This window comes from Drosophila montana, unplaced genomic scaffold (assembly GCF_035044405.1).
Source record: "Drosophila montana isolate Dmon_TW-CO22-7 unplaced genomic scaffold, ASM3504440v1 contig_3684_1, whole genome shotgun sequence".
Classification (NCBI taxonomy): Eukaryota; Metazoa; Arthropoda; class Insecta; order Diptera; family Drosophilidae; genus Drosophila; species Drosophila montana.
This window is the reverse complement of record NW_026998571.1, coordinates 68,303-87,228: the sequence shown is the minus strand read 5'-3', so window position 1 is coordinate 87,228 and position 18,926 is coordinate 68,303. Positions and strand designations below refer to the sequence as shown.

The following is an 18,926-nucleotide window of genomic DNA, read 5'->3' as shown; positions in this document are numbered from 1 at the left end:
TAACCTGCAATTATTGAACATTACGTGTGACACAGGAATTGCAACAAAGCTGCAAATGGCAACAATAATAACAATAACAATGCAGTTTAAGCAAACACAGAACAGTTTGATAACAGCCAAGTTCTCCCATGCCCCATATGATAAGCAGCCGACGAGCTGCTCCGTGTTCAAAGTGTAAATGTTTGCCATAATCTGAAACTCAGCTGAGGCATGTGTCTGTGCGAGAGAGAGACTGTGTGTGTGTGTGTGTGCGTGTGTGTGTGTGTGTTGCTGTGCCTGTGATTGATAACATTTCTAATTGAATCACAACAAGAGCCACGACCCTGGGCGCTGGAGGAGAGAGCTGCGTGGAGGGGCTGGCCCCTAACAATTTTAATCGCAATCGCAATGAGCACTTACAATTACACATGTTTGCGCTTCATTATCAGTAAGCAGTCTGAACCGGAGCAGTCCGTCAGTTTGGATCCCGTCACTTGGTTGGAGCGTGCACGGGTCCAAAACAATTCTCAATTTCAGTAGAACTCGGTGGGTTTGACGGTACGGTTCCGTTCCGCTCCGTTCGCTGTTTCGCATAAACCTTACTTTCGCCGCATTTCTGTGATAATCGTGTACTCAAATCCTGTTCAGGATTAAGTACACATAATACTCTGTGTTCGTTCAAGCGCTGCCGGACCTGTTTCACGCTGCTCACACAATAATTTAACTTTATTTAACGCTTATAGAGAGATATACACATACAACGAGACAAAATGCTGCGTAATAGCTGCAAGGCACTGCGCAACAGTTTTGCAAGCAATGCCTGGAGGGCGGCCAGTAGCCATGGACCCAGACAGCCAGTGAGTGTATAAATAATATAATACATATAATTAAAATTAAATTTAAAAATATAAACGTGAAGTAGTTATTAAACGTTGGATTCAAACAGTTTACTTGTATACTCGCTTCGCAAAATACAAATACAAATTACACTCCGAATTTTCAATAGACTCCACACCTTTAGAGCCCAACCTAGAGGATGCTTAAATTATGTACACTTTGAACTGTTAATTGCAAAAATCGATATAAAGCCACAGTTTAAAATTGGGTGCCAAAGTCTTAGAGTCATTGTAATTTCAAGAAAGCTCTTTTCGACCGATTTATTAGGCTTTGCACTGAGAACAGAGTATGGCGAAGTCAGTGTTTGCCTCTATAATAATAATAATAATTATTTGCCTTATATAATTACAAATAATAAATAAATACATAAATAGTAATTAAATAAATTAATAAATAACAAGCAGTGAAGAGTTAAATCTAAATAACAAATCAATAAATAAATTAATAATAAATAAAAAAAATAATTAATTAATTAATCAATAAATAAATTATTAACTAAAAAACAATAAATAATAAATTATGAATAGGTAAATAATATATATATATAAATATCAAATAATAAAATAAATAAACAAATAAATAAATAAATATAAATAGAAATTAATTAATAAATAAATTAAATTAAATAAATAGTTAAATAATTAATTAAATAATAAATAAACATTATATAAGTAATAACAAAATAAATTTTCTTTATTGTCACAAGATTTGACGAAGGGAACTGACTTTTAAATATTCTAAGTAATTATATACTGAGCAATGCATATATAAAATATAATTTCAAATAATACAGAGAGTGTAGCATATATATGTATATGCTACTCTATATTATCTTGTATTATTTATTATTATCAATATATATATATATAGAGTAGCATATATGAAAACTTAAAGACTACTTTCGATTAGGCATTGATTGTAATCTGGGCCGTCACATTTGATAGTCAACTGTCAGTTTATTTGTTTATTTGCCAACTTAAAACTGCGAAAAGGCGTTTTCTAGCTTATTGATTTATTGATAGCAATAATTAATTATTAAAAAAAACGAATAACTTATTTTCAAATTAAGGTTTTAGGAAAAATAATGTATATAAACATGTGATTACCCGGCTGCCTACAGCTGAATTTGTCTGCGCTGGTCTTATCAAACAGAGCTCATAAAATTGTTAGACTTTGATTTCCATTGCCAAACACAATGCAAAGCCCAACAGAACTGTACACAAATTGAATATAAGCCGGCGCAACGTAGGTCAGTCGCTTAATGCCCCAGACTCTGGCAATGTGTATACAAAAAAATATAAATAAATGAAAAGAGAAAGTCTTCAAACATAATTATGAATTAAATGCATGAGCGAGCTGATAAGGCGATAATTCTTTTGCAAAAATAAAAAAAAAAAAATTGATTTAAATATGAGGGAAAATTACTGGCATCATTGAAGCTGATGACAGACCCTCGAGACCCATGACGACAACAGACGACGGAGAGCTGCGTCGAATGTTTGCCTTTTTTCTTTATGCCCATCTGCAATATTGATGTTATGTAAGCGACTGATTGGGGATACCGCACACTCATAGATTAGGCATAAAATTTTCCTTGGCACTAAAATTTAATCAGCACTCAGTCGGCTCAATAAAAGAGCCAACAACCGTCAAAATGTAGTTGACGATTTCAGCTTCGTATTACTTGTTGTTGTTGCTGTTTTTTTTTTATGACTAATCGTAGTGGCAACAGCTTGGCAAGGCAAAAAGGATTCTTGGGTCTGAAAGTGGGCTATCAAAGTGCTCGGGTTGAGCTAATTGAATGGGCAGCTGAAATCGATTTATGTTTAGGGCTTGGGCCTGGGGGCAGCATGCTGTAAATCATTTGCAGTTTGGGTACGGATTGAAGGACATGTAAAACATATAAATAGGAAGGCGGGTGGCAGAGCGTGAAAAAATATTGTGTGCATGACAAGCTGATAAAATGTCACAAAAAGCGTTCTCACAGCATGACAGCTGCTGGCACAGTGCGGCGTATACGTGTTAAAATAAATTGTAAAGTGTAAATATTGTATTTCAAGACTGACGCACGTACAGTCAGAAAAAAAGCTAGAGAGAGAGAGAGTGAGAGTGCTGCTGGAGGGTTAGCGAGTGTTGGGGAAATGGCAAACGGCTTTGTTTTGCCTGTGGAAATTCAATGCCGTCTTTTACAATAAACTTAAAATCCCTTTAAATATGCATCAACCGGCCCTGGCCCCGGGCAAGGGTCGACAGCTGCATTTGCATATGTCTAAAGTCCAAAGTCCGTAGTCCGTAGTCCGTAGTCCGGAACCCGGAGTACGTAGTCCGCAGTCCGCAGTCCGATGTCCGCAGTCCGGAGAGTCCAGCGTTGCCTTTGACACTCAAAACGATTTGGCTAGGTCAGGGTCGTCAGTTCGTCAGCTCCCCCCAACAACGCCCCGGCCTGACTAGTTTGCCGGCGTCATCGTCGCCCCAGTTTGACACGTGTTGGCAGTTATGGGCCAGTTCGAGCCATAGCAGCCGGGGCCAGTGCGTGTGTGTATGTGTGTGTGCCTGTGCGTGTCTGTGCTGTACATCATAAAAAAGCGAAACAGTGGAGAGCACAAAAACATGGCATGGTACGTAACAAGCGTAAATCATGGCCAAAAAGCAAGCGTCAAAGCAGCGCAGAAATTGTGTACAGCACGTGAATCAAACAGCTGTTGTGGTCTTTTGATGAGGCAGCTGAGAAACGTTTTGGAATTTTTCCATAAATGGAAATAGCGACATTAGTTGGCAAAACGATGAACAATGAAACCCATAAGACAAAGATTATGTATACAAAATATAGCTTAATAGTTTTCTTAGATAATTCTATACAGCTCTGCTAAATATATATTTTTATATAGTTCTTAACTATAAAGATATAGTTCTGGGACTCTCTGCCCTTCGGCTAAGAATATGTCCCATATACAAATATACAAATTTGCATGGGATTCGAAACCGGATCCTCAGTGTCTAATCGCCAAAGTGATTGACTTACTTGGAGAACTCATCTAACGTGAAGTGCTACAAAACTTTTCAAAAATTGTATTTTTCTCTCAACAAATTTTAAACATTTTTTTATTTTTTTTTATTCCTTGCTTATTTTTATGAGTTTTTCCTATATTTTTTTTATTATTTTTTTTTTATTTTTTAAAATTAATAATCTACTTTTTTCGTGTTCGCAAATCGCAAAAAAAATAATTACATTTTCTTATTATGGAAAGCTGTTTTATTATGAATAATTATTACAATTAATTACTTATGTGTCTGTTGAGTACTCTTCGCTAGTTGAAATATGTCACCCTACTCATAAAGTTAAAGGTGTTATATTTTTTTAGTTATTTAAAAAAATGTAATATATATATTAGAAAGTTTTCATATATACCACTGTATTTGCTTTATATTCTAATTATTCAAACCCTTACCATTTATTTTTCCTACTCGCATAGTCTGGTTTTTTCTTTTCGAAGTTTTATTGCTGGTTTTATGGTTTCTGCCTACGCAGTAAATTATGCCGGCGAGCAGCCAAACTTTTTGGGCAGTCAACAATTTAATTGCTTGATAATTGGATTTCAGAGAGCCGCAAGTATTACCTCTTGCCAGACGCAACTACAAATGTTATCAATTTGAGCAACATGCGTTGCTCACAATTTTGATAACAAACAATAAACAAATGAATTGAAGCAGACGGCTGAGTTGACTAAACAATGGCCCAAGGTCAGATCTAAATTTATGCAAATTAATTGCATTAGATATGGAAGCGTGTTTAATCCTAAAACATGATAAAAAGTTAACTTTCTATCGTTAGATCATATTCGAAGATATATTGGTTAAATTTGCCAAGAGCTTTTTCCTGCATTTTCATTTGCGTTTAGACAGAGCAGGGGAATTTAATGCTAGACAAATCTTTACTAATATCCAAGCCCAACTCATTTATCATATATCTTATATCAAAGCACAAATTGCAGTCAAAGAGCAATGTATCAGGCAAATGCCCGTTGACAGCCAGACAATAGATTGTATTAGCTTGATTGCTGTTAATATATTGGGCGACTGGCAAAATATAATGATAGCAAAATAAACTGAGCAATGGGAATAAAGCGAAACGGTCAATAGCCAAGTAAAAGTCAAGTAGAAAACACAAAGAGCCAAATAAATATTTGTTGCCATTTCGCTTTGCTTAGTGTGGGACACCTTTAGATCGTCTTAACATTTTTATGGACGGCATTTACTACTCGGCCAGCTGACAGCTTTATAATGTTGACGTTTTAATGTAAAGAAAAAATAAAAATATTTACGCGTCAATTTAATTTACAGTTCAATTGTACAATAATTGGCGTTGAATTTGCCATTGCCTTTGCTGTTGCCGTTGCCGTTGCCTTTGATTTCGTTATAAAATATGTGAGCACAAGTAATTTGCCGGGTTTTTATTGCGCCTGGGCACAGCCAATCAATATAAAGACTAAACAAAATATTTAACACTCACTCAAGTGTGCATAGGGCTATGGCGACGACATTTGGCGCTGATCAAACAATCAATAAACAAATTGAATTGCGAACTGTTAAAAATAAAAAACAAACGTGTAAGGAACTGCTTAATGGTCGAGCAGAGCTTTAATGGAAGCGTACAACTAGATAAGGGCAGATTTTCTTTTGATAAAAAAGACTGATAAGCTGCAAAATTATTAAATAAATAACATTTTCTAGTCGCACAGTCACGACAAAGCCATTCCTGTACAGGGTATTTTAATTTTCGTCACAATATGCGTATATGTCTCCGAACTTATTGGGTAAATATTTTATTGAGGTTTTCGTTGCAGGCTGTAGATAAGACTCATTCAGCTAGATCGTAACACTAAATGATATACATACATATGTATGTAGCTGACATAGGAATAAATTTGCATAAAAGTTTCTTATTGATTTTTTCACATATCTTGACCAAATTTTGTCTTTACTAGATTCACTGTGCTCCTTACATATGAGAAATATCTAATTTATATAGGGTTACAATAATATATATAAATATATATTGTAAAGATCATAATAAATACTTAAGTTTAGAGTCAAGCGATGTTTGTATCAATATAGAAATAAGCGATAAATTTATCGATATATTTGAATAAGCGAGAAGTCAATCCATAGATATTGTAGGTCCTATCCTTTCATTTTTATATAATTATTTCACATCTCTACATTTTCAACTTTAACTTTTTCACTTATCTAAGAAGAAGAGGGTAATTAATTTTTGGCCTGCCAATGATACCCCACTTTCTTGTGAATAAATTGATCGAAATCCAGTATTGGAAAACGCACGAAATTATTCAAGTTTCAATCTTTTTAGTTGACCAATATATTAAATTTGATTTTCCGTATTTTTCCGCCTTATAAAGCATTTGCAGCATCGAGTTTGTTGCAGCAAACGAATATATATATATATAAATCATACGCTGTGTTGTTTTTATTTTTATTAAGTGTCGGTCCGTGTGATTGTTGACGGAAACATTTGCTCAGCTGATATTTCCGACTGTCAGGGATCAATCGAGCTAGCTGTTATTGCCCGGAAGGCAGCACACACAATTGTCTATATTCTGTATTTGATTTAAACTGACGTGTCATATGCCGAGTTAAAACAAATGGTTTTCCATGTTTTCTGCCAATGAATTTATAGCTCAATTATATTGAGTAGGCTGTAGGGCTATTATATAAGGAGTGCGAAGCATATCGAGTGCAAAATTCATTAACAATTATTGCAATTGCAGTATGCATTTGCTGGATTCCATTAGTGAGCGCATATTACGCATACGCACCGTTAGCCAAAAAACCAATTAACACACATAATACTTAATAATTAGGTGTTTAAGCTGTAAATGCCGCTGTTGCTGGCTGTTTATTATGCATATACATATATTTTTACAGCCCCGACTTAACGGCAATTATAATTATGATTTACACACACGAGAACACAAAACTGATTAAGTTCGATGATTAGAGATTAGAGTCAGGAACTGGGCGAACGACTAATTAATTGGATTGCCATTTGGAACTCGCTTAGCTGCTTTTATTTCCAAGCTCTTTGCTGTCGTAATTTACGACCTCATTATGTGTTTGCCGATGGTTACACTGATAACCGACAACCCTCACACCCAAGGCTGCATTTCCAGTGACATTCCCGTGCATTCGAGCTGTCGCCTTTGACTTTCGTACTGTGCTCATGATTTTTGCTAATATTTGCCTTATTTGTCTTTATTTGCCTGCAGCTGCTGTCGATTGAGAAGCGCTTGGAGAAGGCCCATCCGCAGTTTACGGAACGCAGTCAGCTGAAATATGCCCGTCGCCTGGTCGTCAAGTTGGGCAGCGCGGTGATCACACGCGAGGACAATCATGGATTGGCACTTGGTCGTTTGGCGTCCATTGTGGAGCAGGTAAGTGCGCGATAAGATATTATATGCAATAATTCAACAAGAAGCAGAAGAAATTACCCGGCAGAAGCAAAGTCGCTTTAATTCCCTCCACTCGTCTAGCAAAGCATATGAAAATGTATTTATTGTTATTGTTAACACTCATCCATTTTCATTATATTCACTTTTCTTAACCTCATAACAAATTATATACAAAAACATCAAAATAGAAAATTGCTTTGAGCCGGCGACTTTCCGCTTGTTAGTCCGACGCTCAGATATTTAAACTTTACGCCTGCTTGACGTTACGTTTGCAAAGTACATTTATATGGCTGAGTTGCTGTTGCTCAAGCTTGGACAGCAATTGTCCACCAAGTTGGGATGATTTTTCCCGTCTTAGAGCTCACTTTCGAGCCAAAAGGAAACTTTAGTTAATATTGTAGTTTCCTAGCTCGTACGGCTCAGACAGTTACCAGTCAGGGCAAACTCTTTTTGTATTGCTGTACAATTTCCATTAAAATAACGACATCGTTCACCACTTCCTTTTTGATCTAAGAAAACATCTTTGCTCTAAAACTCTTGTCCCAATTATGTCACTTAATGTCAACTAACAAGTACAGTTTTTCTAGGTTGCCGAGTGCCATTTGGAGGGTCGTGAGGTCATAATGGTCACCAGCGGCGCTGTGGCATTTGGTAAACAGAAACTGGCCCAGGAGCTGCTGATGTCGCTTTCGATGCGCGAAACGCTAAACCCCAAGGACACCAAAGAGGTGATACATACACACTGCAATCTGCAATTTAGAGTTTAACACTAAGCTTGAGGCTATTCATTAGTTCGATGGCGCCACATTGGAGCCACGCGCGGCGGCTGCGGTGGGTCAATCTGGTCTCATGTCACTCTACGATGCGATGTTTGCGCAATATGGCGTTAAGATTGCACAGGTCGGTAACGAGCTAACCCTAATTGAATGACGGACACTAAAAAAAACTTAAACTCTGATATATGATGCGTTTAGGTGCTGGTGACCAAGCCGGATTTCTACAACGAGGAAACACGCAACAATCTCTTCTCGACGCTCTCCGAATTAATTAGCCTAAATATTGTGCCCATCATCAACACGAACGACGCCGTCTCCCCACCGATGTTTATACGTGACGATGAGCCCGCCGGTGGTGCCAGAAAGGTGCGTACTTCAACCCGCCACTTGACTGTGAACCAGCTCGACTAAGATCCCTCTCTCTCTCTCTCTCTCCCTCGCTCTGTTTGTTTGCAGGGCATTCCTATTAAGGACAACGACAGCTTGTCGGCCATGCTGGCCGCTGAAGTGCAGGCGGATCTGCTTATCCTTATGTCCGATGTCGATGGCATTTATAATAAGCCGCCCTGGGAGGATGGCGCCAAATTGATGCACACCTACACCAGCGACGATATCAATAGCATCGAGTTTGGCAAGAAGTCAAAGGTGAGTGGCCTTTCGGCTGTCTAGTCCCACTGCAGGTTTCTGATAATCGGCTTTACTTTTTGTTAGTATTTTATTTGCAATATAATCAACACTTGCCCATATTAATTTGGGCAGAAGTATTAGGAGCATATTTTGATAAAAAGCGTACACAAAAAAATATATATAATTAAAATTGAGCAACGTTCCTCCATACGTCGGAAAATCACAATACGAATGTTATTGATTGATTAACTAATTATAATTAATCACACAGCAAAAAATGTTTTCTTTTATTTAAGCAAGTTGTCTTAAAAACATCTTACAATCAAAAACTTTTCTTGTTGAAAATAAAAGTTCTCCTAATTAGTAAAAATAACCCAGAATAAGAATTTTTAGCTGTCAAAAACATTTTTTTTTGTGCAAGTTGTCATATTTAGAATAAAATAAACCATTAAATATTATTTTATGAAAATTTTTATTCAAATTAATTGTACTTTTTTAGTAAATATAGTATAATTTTGGAAATTCTTAATTTTTTTATGGAAATTATTTTCGATTTTAGTGAATATTACTGTTAAGAAAAACTACAAAATGAGTCACAGCTCCGAATTGTGTTTGAATAGCTATTCAATTAATCTTCTATTGTTTCAAATTTTCAAAAAGTTAAGAAAAGTAGATAATAGAAGAACTACAAAGATATATTAATTACGCGAGGAACAAGAAAGTCTTTTTAAACCAACAAACGAATAGTTAGAAGTTTAGCTTAATTGCTTGATGCAGTTAATATTCAATTCTTAAATCTAAATCAATCAAAAAACAATCTTGTAAAATCTCTCTAAATTGTATGCTTTCAAAAGTTGAAGAAATGTGTCATGCACTTCCCAAGTGCTTCAACGACAAATACGATTAGGTTTCTTGTATGCATTTTATAGCACTGCATCTTGAAAGTACTCCATTCGTTATTTATATCCTATTACAAGTGACAGACATTTACAATGAATGCTATCTGTTTTTTGCTTCTAAGTTGCCTGCATTAGTGCAAATCTAGTTAAATATTTAAGAGACAAAACGCGTTGACACCCTAGAAACTTTTGCTATTCTCGCGCAATAATTTCTGAACAAGTTGACAAGTCGGGGAATGGGCCGAGGGAAAGGGGTAGGGGAAGCCATTACAGCTGCAGTTGTTCCGTATTGCAACTTAATGGTATTTATTATGGTTGTTTGTTTATTGCATCCTTCACACTTTGGCTAACTATTTATAATACTTTCTGCATTCTTTAGGTGGGCACCGGCGGCATGGACTCCAAGGTGAAGGCAGCAACCTGGGCCCTGGATCGCGGCGTCAGCGTTGTAATATGCAACGGCATGCAAGAGAAGGCTATTAAGACAATTATAGGTGGCAGAAAAGTTGGCACATTCTTTACGGAATCAACGGAGGGCAGCAATACAGTGCCCGTCGAGGTGATGGCCGAGAATGGTAAGTGGTATAATAAAGACTGACTGAAAGAATTGTCCAATGCGTTTGTGTATGCATAAAAGCCAGCAGAGAATGCAGCGAACAAATGACAAGACAAAAGCATAAGACGGCATGCGATGAGGCTTAAATAGGGCTAGGATATTGTTATTAACTATGAACATAACTTTTAAAGCGCTCGACTAGGACAACCAGACAAATACCAGAAAATGGTTCATTCAAACTTTTCCTATGAAAACATATTAAAACAATTTGATAGTTTCTCAAAAAGTTCGATGTTAGCTACAAAAACAACTCGCATCAGGCCAGCAATATTGGTTAATTATCGCTTTGTTATCGCTTTTTCTTCTTCTTTGAAAAAGAAGTGGGCTACTTGTAGGGCATATTGCTTATAACTTAAACATCAATATCACCTGAGCGTTAAATAGGCGATAGATAAATTAAATAACAACACAATTGTCTTTTTCTATTGTACATTGCAAAACATTCTTCCAAATCTACCCTAGAGTATCGCCAAACTATCTTCCAGGCCATTAATAGTTCTTAAATAGTTAAAATGCAAATGATCACAAAAGTGAGAGAGAGAGTCAAAATCTGAGCAAAGTTCTAGTTAATGCTGCCAAGTAAAATAAATTAGGTTTTTGGAAATGTTTTTGCCGTGACGAATGATTCAGCTAGTTGGTTAAATAGAGTGCAATACAGTTGGCTGGTTTGTTGACACTTGACAAGCAGCCTGGCCAAGTCTCAACCAGTCGGGTTAGTTAAGTGTTAAGTGGCTTTCAATGAGAGCTCCGGCTCGGGCTAACATGCCGCAGGCAACACTCTCAAAAAGTGCCTGACTGACATAGTGGCCATTTAGTATACGCCAATGTAGCTGCTGAGCGTAGACGCTGTTGAGAAACGAGGTCACAATGGCTGCCCGTTGAGGTTTACCGTCGTCGTCACCCAGTGGCAATGCACTAAGTGCTAGTCGTTGGCCCCGCGGCGCCAACTGGTCCTGGCCGGACTGGACTGGCATGTTGTGCTGCAATTTTTAGTTAGCAAGTTTAATTTAATTGTTATTAGAGACAGCTGAAATACGTCGCTGGCAAACAACTTCAAAAGTGCTTGTTAATTAGCTAGTTGCAACTTGTTGAATCTCATTTTCGGACAGCTGTAAATAGCCGTCGGGTTATTGTGGAGAATGCATTAAGCGGAAATAGCTGGCGTCGTGTTCTTTTTGATAGTTTATGCTCAATCCGCATTAAAAGCAAATTACAACTTTTCTGCTAACCAGGGCTGCATACTCAAAAAGAAATTTGGACTGTTCAGCTCGCGACTCGAACTAGAGAAAGGCGCGGTCGCAATTCTCAATAAGTTTACCAAGGCAAGGCCCAAATAAACTAAGACCAACACGTTCGAGAATGATTTTTCTCCTACTCTCCTACTTACGACTGTTTGCGATGTTTATATGTTTTTGCACTTGCTTTGCGAACTTTTGTCTGGTTTAAGGTCGAAAGTTTTTAACTGTAGCCAGATTTTATAGATCGTATTCTTTAACTGGCTTGCTTAAGGGTTGTCTTGATAGTAAAAAGCTAATTTTAACGCCCGTTTCATTAACGCTAAAACTAACTTTCTCCAACTGTTGATATATATCTAACCCTGCCCAACTCTTTTATTCGACAGCTCGCATAGGCAGTCGTCAAATGCAGGCGCTGAGCGCCGCAGAACGCGCTTTGGCTGTCAGCAATTTGGCGGATCTGTTGGTTAGCCGCGAGAAATTCATTTTGGAGGCGAATGCCAAGGACCTGGAAGAGGCGCAGAAAAGTGGACTGGCTAAGCCGTTGTTGTCGCGCCTGTCGCTCAACTCGGCCAAACTGAAGAACCTCTCGATTGGCCTCAAGCAGATTGCCGATGACAGTCACAAGGTGAGCGAAACCTCAAGCAAAGCTTCAATTAATTGGCAAAAAAAAAAAAATAAAAAAATCGCAGCTCCCAACAGTACACAGGGAAAAAGTCAAGCCCGTTGAAAAAGTTCAGGCAAATTGCATTTGTTTGGCTGTCGGAAAATGTTGTTCAAAATGCTGTTGACTTTTTGAAAAATTGAGTTAGTTTGTGCATCCAGCCTGTGTGTGTGTGTTTGTGTGTGCCCTGGGATTTGGCCTCTGTGTGCAAAGTGGTCATTTTATGACCTACAACAATGACACAGAACAACAACAACAACAACAACTGGTAACTGTTGTCCTTATGCAGCTACAGTTTTCAAGCTTTAACAACATTATGAAATCTCCAAGCAATTTTACACTTCAACAAAAATTGACACCCGAACGAACAGAGTTGGGCGTGCGAGAGGGCACTAAAAGAGCTAAGCAAGTGGAAATAAAAGACAGCTCAGCTCCATATAGTATACTCCTTAGCTGTTTGTGTGTGTGTGTGTCTTGGCAGTGACATTAACCCGCGCATACACACACACACACACACAGCACGCAGTGGCAACAGTTGATGGAGTATTGAGTGCGGGCTCTGCTCCCTATGCTCTTGCAGCCAGCCATTTTATTGGATGTGATTGTGCGGAAACGCAAAAGTTTTTTTCGCCGCTTGCCGGCAAAACTTTTTCCCCAAGCACATACACTTACATATATTGTAAAACAGGCAGCGAAATTGTGACACAAAATGGCAGCAGCGCAAAAATCATAAAATAAAAAGCGAAAAAAATGAAAAAAGAGAACCTTGACAACAAAAAAATGTGAATAAAACCCCATAACGCACTCAATAAATGGTTAGATGGATGGGAAAAAGTATTCGTGTGCGGCAAACAAATGCCGCGTACATTTTTTGGCCTCCGGGCAGCATACAGCAAGCTGTGTTTTGATATGGCAAGGTGCACCGAGAGGGGGCGGGAGTGAAGATGGAGTCGGATCTAGCCGAAGTTTGCTGATGAACTCCAGCTAGAGTTGCCAACAAAAAAAGATGTTTTCATTGCCTGAGACAGAACTTTGAACTGCACTTAAGACAAAAAAAAATAAGCTGAGTAAGAAAAAAAATGCTTTTGAATTAAAAACTGAATTACAATCAAATCTAAGAAAATATTAAAAATATATATAAATATAAAATGGAAAAATAATAATTTAACTTTTTTGTAAGACCGAAAACTGTGCTAAAGTTAAAATTTGCAGCTACAGTTTTCAATTTTCAATAATGAAACATATAAAGTAGCTTCAACTTTAGACTTTTCCCAGGGGCCGCAAAGTCGAAAAGAAACAGTTATTACACGCTTCATATTAACGGTGCATAATAAACATTTTGTAAATTGACTCGAACTCAAGCTAGGCATGACTTATCCAATTGCCCTTTGTAAATATAATTTAAAGTTTTTGCGCCCAACGATGCCAAAGTCAATAATAATGACCATATAACCAAATTTACTCGGCGCACAAGTTGAGTTTCAGGCTGAGGCTTTTTTCTGGGGCTGGGGCAACCAGGCATGAGGTCCATGCTTGGCTGTCCCGGCACAACAGAGTTGAGGAAGGCGGTATCACCTGGGCTGCCCGCTCGCAATCTGCACGTTATCTGCAGCCAATTTCCAGCAGCTTTTTATAGCGCCAAACGGGGCTGGGTTGCAAAATGAGGGCAGCAACAGCCCATTAAATATAAATAAAGATTACAGTATGGTGGAACGCCTTGATTTATGTAAAACTGTGCGCCTGCAATGCCTCAAAATGGACGCCTGGGATTAGAATTGGCAACTGGGCGCCTTGGCCACATAAATACTCAGTTATTTTATATGGCCACACATGGCGTATGTGTAATGTACTAACTGCTGACTTGTCAAATGGCTTTTTATTCTATTGCAGAATGTGGGTCGCGTCCTGCGCCGCACTCGCCTGGCAGAAGGACTCGAACTGAAGCAGGTAACCGTTCCCATTGGCGTGCTGCTGGTCATCTTTGAATCCCGTCCGGACTCGCTGCCTCAAGTGGCCGCCCTGGCCATGGCCTCCGCGAATGGTCTGCTGCTCAAGGGCGGCAAGGAGGCAGCGCACAGCAATAAGGCTCTCATGGAGCTGGTCAAGGAGGCGCTGGTCAGCGTGGGTGCCGAGCACGCTGTATCTCTGGTGCGTTTTAGAAATCCTTTAGCATAGACTCTCTTTAACAATTTTCGACTGACCTTTACCAGGTGTCAACACGCGAGGAGATCAGCGATTTGCTGTCCATGGAGAAGCACATTGATTTGATCATACCGCGCGGCTCCTCGGAACTGGTGCGCAGCATTCAAGAACAATCCCTACATATACCCGTTTTGGGTCACGCCGAAGGCGTCTGCCATGTCTATGTCGACAAGGATGCCGATTTGGGCAAGGCATTGCACATTGCTCGCGATGCCAAATGCGATTATCCAGCAGGTAACAAGTAGCTTAAAATAACTTTTCTGCTACGGATTGTATAATTCAGACTTTATTCTGTGGTAGTAAAGCGCTTTTGATATTTGAAATTCAGGTGTCACTAACAATAGTTACAATAGTTAGCAAAACGAGAAAGTTGGGAGGCCGAAGATTTAATACTCTTGTAGACATTTGCCGTACGGTTTTAGAGATAAATGCTGAATGATTCCACTCACTAGTGTGAAAAATAGATGGAAATCTTATCTTTTTGTAAGAAACCTTTTTGTTTTTTTTCGATTGATTAAAAATTATTTTCGAAAATCTTTGTAAGAATTAATATGGGACATGTCTTACACTTTTTAATTTATCCTCCAAATCCAATGTGGATCAAAACTCATGTTTTCATATTTAATGTAGACAAACAGCATTGAAAAACCTAAATGGCCCGCTTCGAAAATAATGCTTAGCTCATTTTAATTAGAAATTGTTCCACATCAAAGCGTTTAGATTTACAAAAATTAATTGCATTTTTGTTCTCATCCCGGTATTTGACATAGCCTGCAATGCAATGGAAACGCTACTCATACACGAGGATCTAATGAGCGGTGAGATTTTCAATGATGTCTGCAACATGCTGAAACGTGAGGGGGTCAAAATCTATGCGGGACCGCGTCTAAATCAGCAGCTGACGTTTGGACCGCCCGCGGCGAAGAGCCTCAGGCACGAGTATGGTGCACTGGAGTGCTGCATTGAGGTTGTGCCCAGCCTGGAGGAGGCCATTAATCACATACATACGTACGGAAGCGGTCACACGGATGTCATTGTTACGGAAAATGGTACGAAAATTGAAAATTAATTTCAATTGCTTGCAATTGAAGCTGAAATATTGTTTGACCAACATCAGCAGAGTTGCCAGCCCTGATGGGTTGCGGTACCTAAAGCTAATGACAATCCAATGTGCGGGCTATAAATTTGTTTAGCGACCGCATTGTGTACCCCTATCAAATAGGTAGAGTTTTAACTAGCTTTGCATTTATTTATTATTGAAGTAGTGCAGGACAATGCAGGACTTGGATAAACATGCCATACCGCAGACAATTTGAATGGAAACAGTAGGAGTTGGCAGTGTCCGACTAAGTCATACCCTAAACCTTCTTTTATCAACACCAAATCCAGATTGTGATACGCGCTCGTTAGCTATAAAATGAAAGATACTCGAACTGCATATACTAATCTAGAAGCTCTAGCTCTAGCTCTTCAAACCTGAGAGATTTGCTCAAAAAACAGGATTTGGTTATCGATTTTGATCGATTGCTTGGGAACGTGGGAGCTTATCGATTATCTGAAACAAGCTCGAGGGCACTAGAAGGCACCTACATATGTGTAAAATTTCAGTGTCTAGCTCTTATAGATTCTGAGATCGACATAGGGAAAGACGAACGGACGGACAGAGAGATATATATAGACTATATGCTTTCTTCTGCCTGTTACATTCATTTCCCAATGAAACAATTTACTCCTTTTTAGGGTATAATAGAAAAATGGATATATATATATAGAGTATTAACAGAACTTATTAAACAATGATTAAATCATTCGCTTATGCTAGTAATCGATTATATGCTTAAATAGTAATATACCAAATATATATTCATATATAATGTATATATATTGCTATTTAAACATTTCTCATTTAATAGATTGTCCTTTGAGTGCAACCTGATTATTCCTTTAAATAAATTTTATAGTTCTTCAGTAGAATTGTTCAATTCAGGATAACTTTTCAATTTTCGAGCAAAAAAAGTAATATTTATTATTCAAAATAAAATGTACTATGCAGTTTTCTATATTTATGTAGTCTAGATTTGTGGCATATAATTTGTGAATTCATATAAACTTTCGACTAGCTTGGACCCGTCAGTTGCCCACTGACCTGTGTGGTAATTGAATTAAAAGCAACAAAAAAGCCAATGTCATGCCAACTGCACGGGCATTTGCAAGTCAAGTTCGTTGCAATTTGCATGCGTGGCGTCATTGGCAGTGGCTCAAACCAAGGTTGGGATCAGGTTTTTGGTTTTGGTGAAGCAACTCAACTCGCTGCCAAAACAAATTTAAATCATTTGGGAAATTAATTTTATTCAACATGCACTCATGCTTTGCATATTTCATATTGCATATTACAATTTTGTATATTTTGCATATTCTATTTGCTGTTTTTCATTTTCCATTTTCCATTTCGTGCAGATGCCGCAGCAAAGCATTTCCTTCACAGCGTGGATAGCGCCTGTGTGTTCCACAATGCGAGCTCGCGTTTTGCGGACGGTTTCCGGTTTGGCCTTGGCGCCGAGGTTGGCATCTCAACGGCACGGATCCATGCACGCGGTCCCGTCGGCGTCGAGGGTCTCCTGACCACCAAATGGATACTCCACGGCCAGGATCATGCGGCGGCTGACTTTGTTGAGGGCGGCAAACGCACTTGGCTGCACGAGTCGCTGCCCACTGATTAGTTTTATAGGCTATGTTTTTTTTTACTTTTTACTTTTAATGACAAACTCTGTAAATACGTGCATTTAAACGATAATTGAAAAGTAAACTGTGTGTGTTTTTGGCCATGTTGTGCGTGCACCTGCATCAACGTTGTGAAGGTGTAATTAACGCTGTTGCGGGCTGTGGCTGTGGCTGTGGCTCTGTGCATGATGACAGCTGCCAGTGGCGGGCACATGGGAGAAATTAATTTAAGTGGAAATTATTTGAGCGGGCAACTTGTTTAATTAATAAAATGTGTAGAGAGCTAAAAGGGAAAACTGTCAGAGCGTGTCTTGAGCGCAAAGTTTGTGTGCAAAGTTTAGCTCCAGCCACGCCCACAAGCTGCACGCAACGCCCAACGCTGAAGTTGAAGCGGAAGCTGCGGCTCTAGTTGTTGCTGTTGCTATAGTTGTTGCTGCAGCAGACGCTGTGCAGCAACGTTGTTGACAGTGAAAATTAAATTAAAATGGCTCAAGCAGCCCTTAAAGTTGCAATTTTTCATAAATACTTTGCAGAAAATGTAGAAAATAAAATCATAAATTAGCCATAAAACGTGAACAATTTTGTGAAACCCAAGAACCAGCAGAAACGCGAGCGCCCACTTTGTATGCCAGCGTCGCCAAGTATTTTAATTTTTATGCGCATTGAGGCAAGTTTCAGTTGTTAGTTTTCAGCTTTCAGCTCTCAGTTTTCAGTTTTCTCTGTCTGGCACTTTAGCTAAGTTTATTTTAGTGCCGCACGCTGCATTGCGTGCCAAAGAGCCACCATGGCCCAAGAGAACCACCGCACCACACCGCACCACACCGCACCGAACCGCACCGCACGGCAAGGCTGCTCGCACCGGTAGCCGGAACGCCATTTAAGGTGCAGTCTCATCCTGTCAACGCATCACGAATCCGACTCTCTGCAGCGCTTTTAGCTAAAATTTTGAAGTTCGAGTTTGGGTCAGTTTTCGCCAATTCGCCCATTTTTAATGCCAAACTCGGTTAGCGCCATTTTCATTTTCCGTAGCGCATAAATGCTAGGGAAATGCGAAAAGTTTCCATTGCCATTTTGCCCAAATGTAAAATTGCAAGCCATGAAAAATACTTTGGATTGTCTAATAAAGGCAGACGATCGCCCACAAGATCAATGAGAACTATTTTTGCACACAATTTAATTTGTATATCTATGTAAATAGTTAAAAATCAAACAATTTAATTGTTCCTTAAATTTGTTCCTTTCAATTTTCATCATATTCCCATAAATGCCGGAAGATTGGCAAATAAATGGAAGAAGGTTCTTGGAATCTATTTGTAGCAAGAGCAAATAGCAGGGAGAATAATAAATAATAGCATATTATGTATTGTATTGATTATTATTATTCATTGAAACTGACAAAATTCCAATGAAAAATACGTTAATTTAATCATAAAATAAATTGCTGAAACTTGGCTAAATGTCAAACTAGTTTATTTATATTTAGAAAAACAAAAATTGAAGCTCTTTTTTGACCTACTTAAAATATTTTCAAGCAAATAAGATTTTGAATCCACAGAGCCTAACGAAAAGGTGAAATTTATTATACAGGAAAAACAAGTGGAAAACTCTTAAATTGACCCATAATCCGTCTGGTTGCCCGCGCGCCCGACATGAGTAGTTGGCAGAAGTGTAGAGGCGAACATAATTTTTAGAAATTTCAACTGGTTTTTGGCGCCGAGCTCAAAGGCAAGGCAACAAACGTACAGACAATGATACGTATAGTGGCAGTACCTGCCTGTAGCAACAGTCACGTAGTTTTCAAATAGTTTTGGCCAAGCACTTGAACAACTTTTCAACTAGCTCG

At 38.6% G+C, this 18,926-nt stretch overlaps 1 protein-coding gene across 1 annotated transcript; it reads left to right on the top strand.

The window, feature by feature from the left end:
• Positions 1–516: 516 nt before the first annotated feature.
• Positions 517–17,168, top strand: P5CS (Delta[1]-pyrroline-5-carboxylate synthase). Its single transcript, XM_064692949.1, has 12 exons — positions 517–836; positions 7,161–7,325; positions 7,931–8,071; positions 8,136–8,243; positions 8,318–8,485; positions 8,576–8,764; positions 10,025–10,220; positions 11,883–12,124; positions 14,051–14,308; positions 14,371–14,596; positions 15,133–15,411; positions 16,820–17,168. Exons 1-12 carry the CDS (start codon positions 750–752, stop codon positions 17,080–17,082), a joined length of 2,322 nt encoding a protein of 773 aa, XP_064549019.1. The 5' UTR covers positions 517–749; the 3' UTR covers positions 17,083–17,168.
• Positions 17,169–18,926: the final 1,758 nt, after the last annotated feature.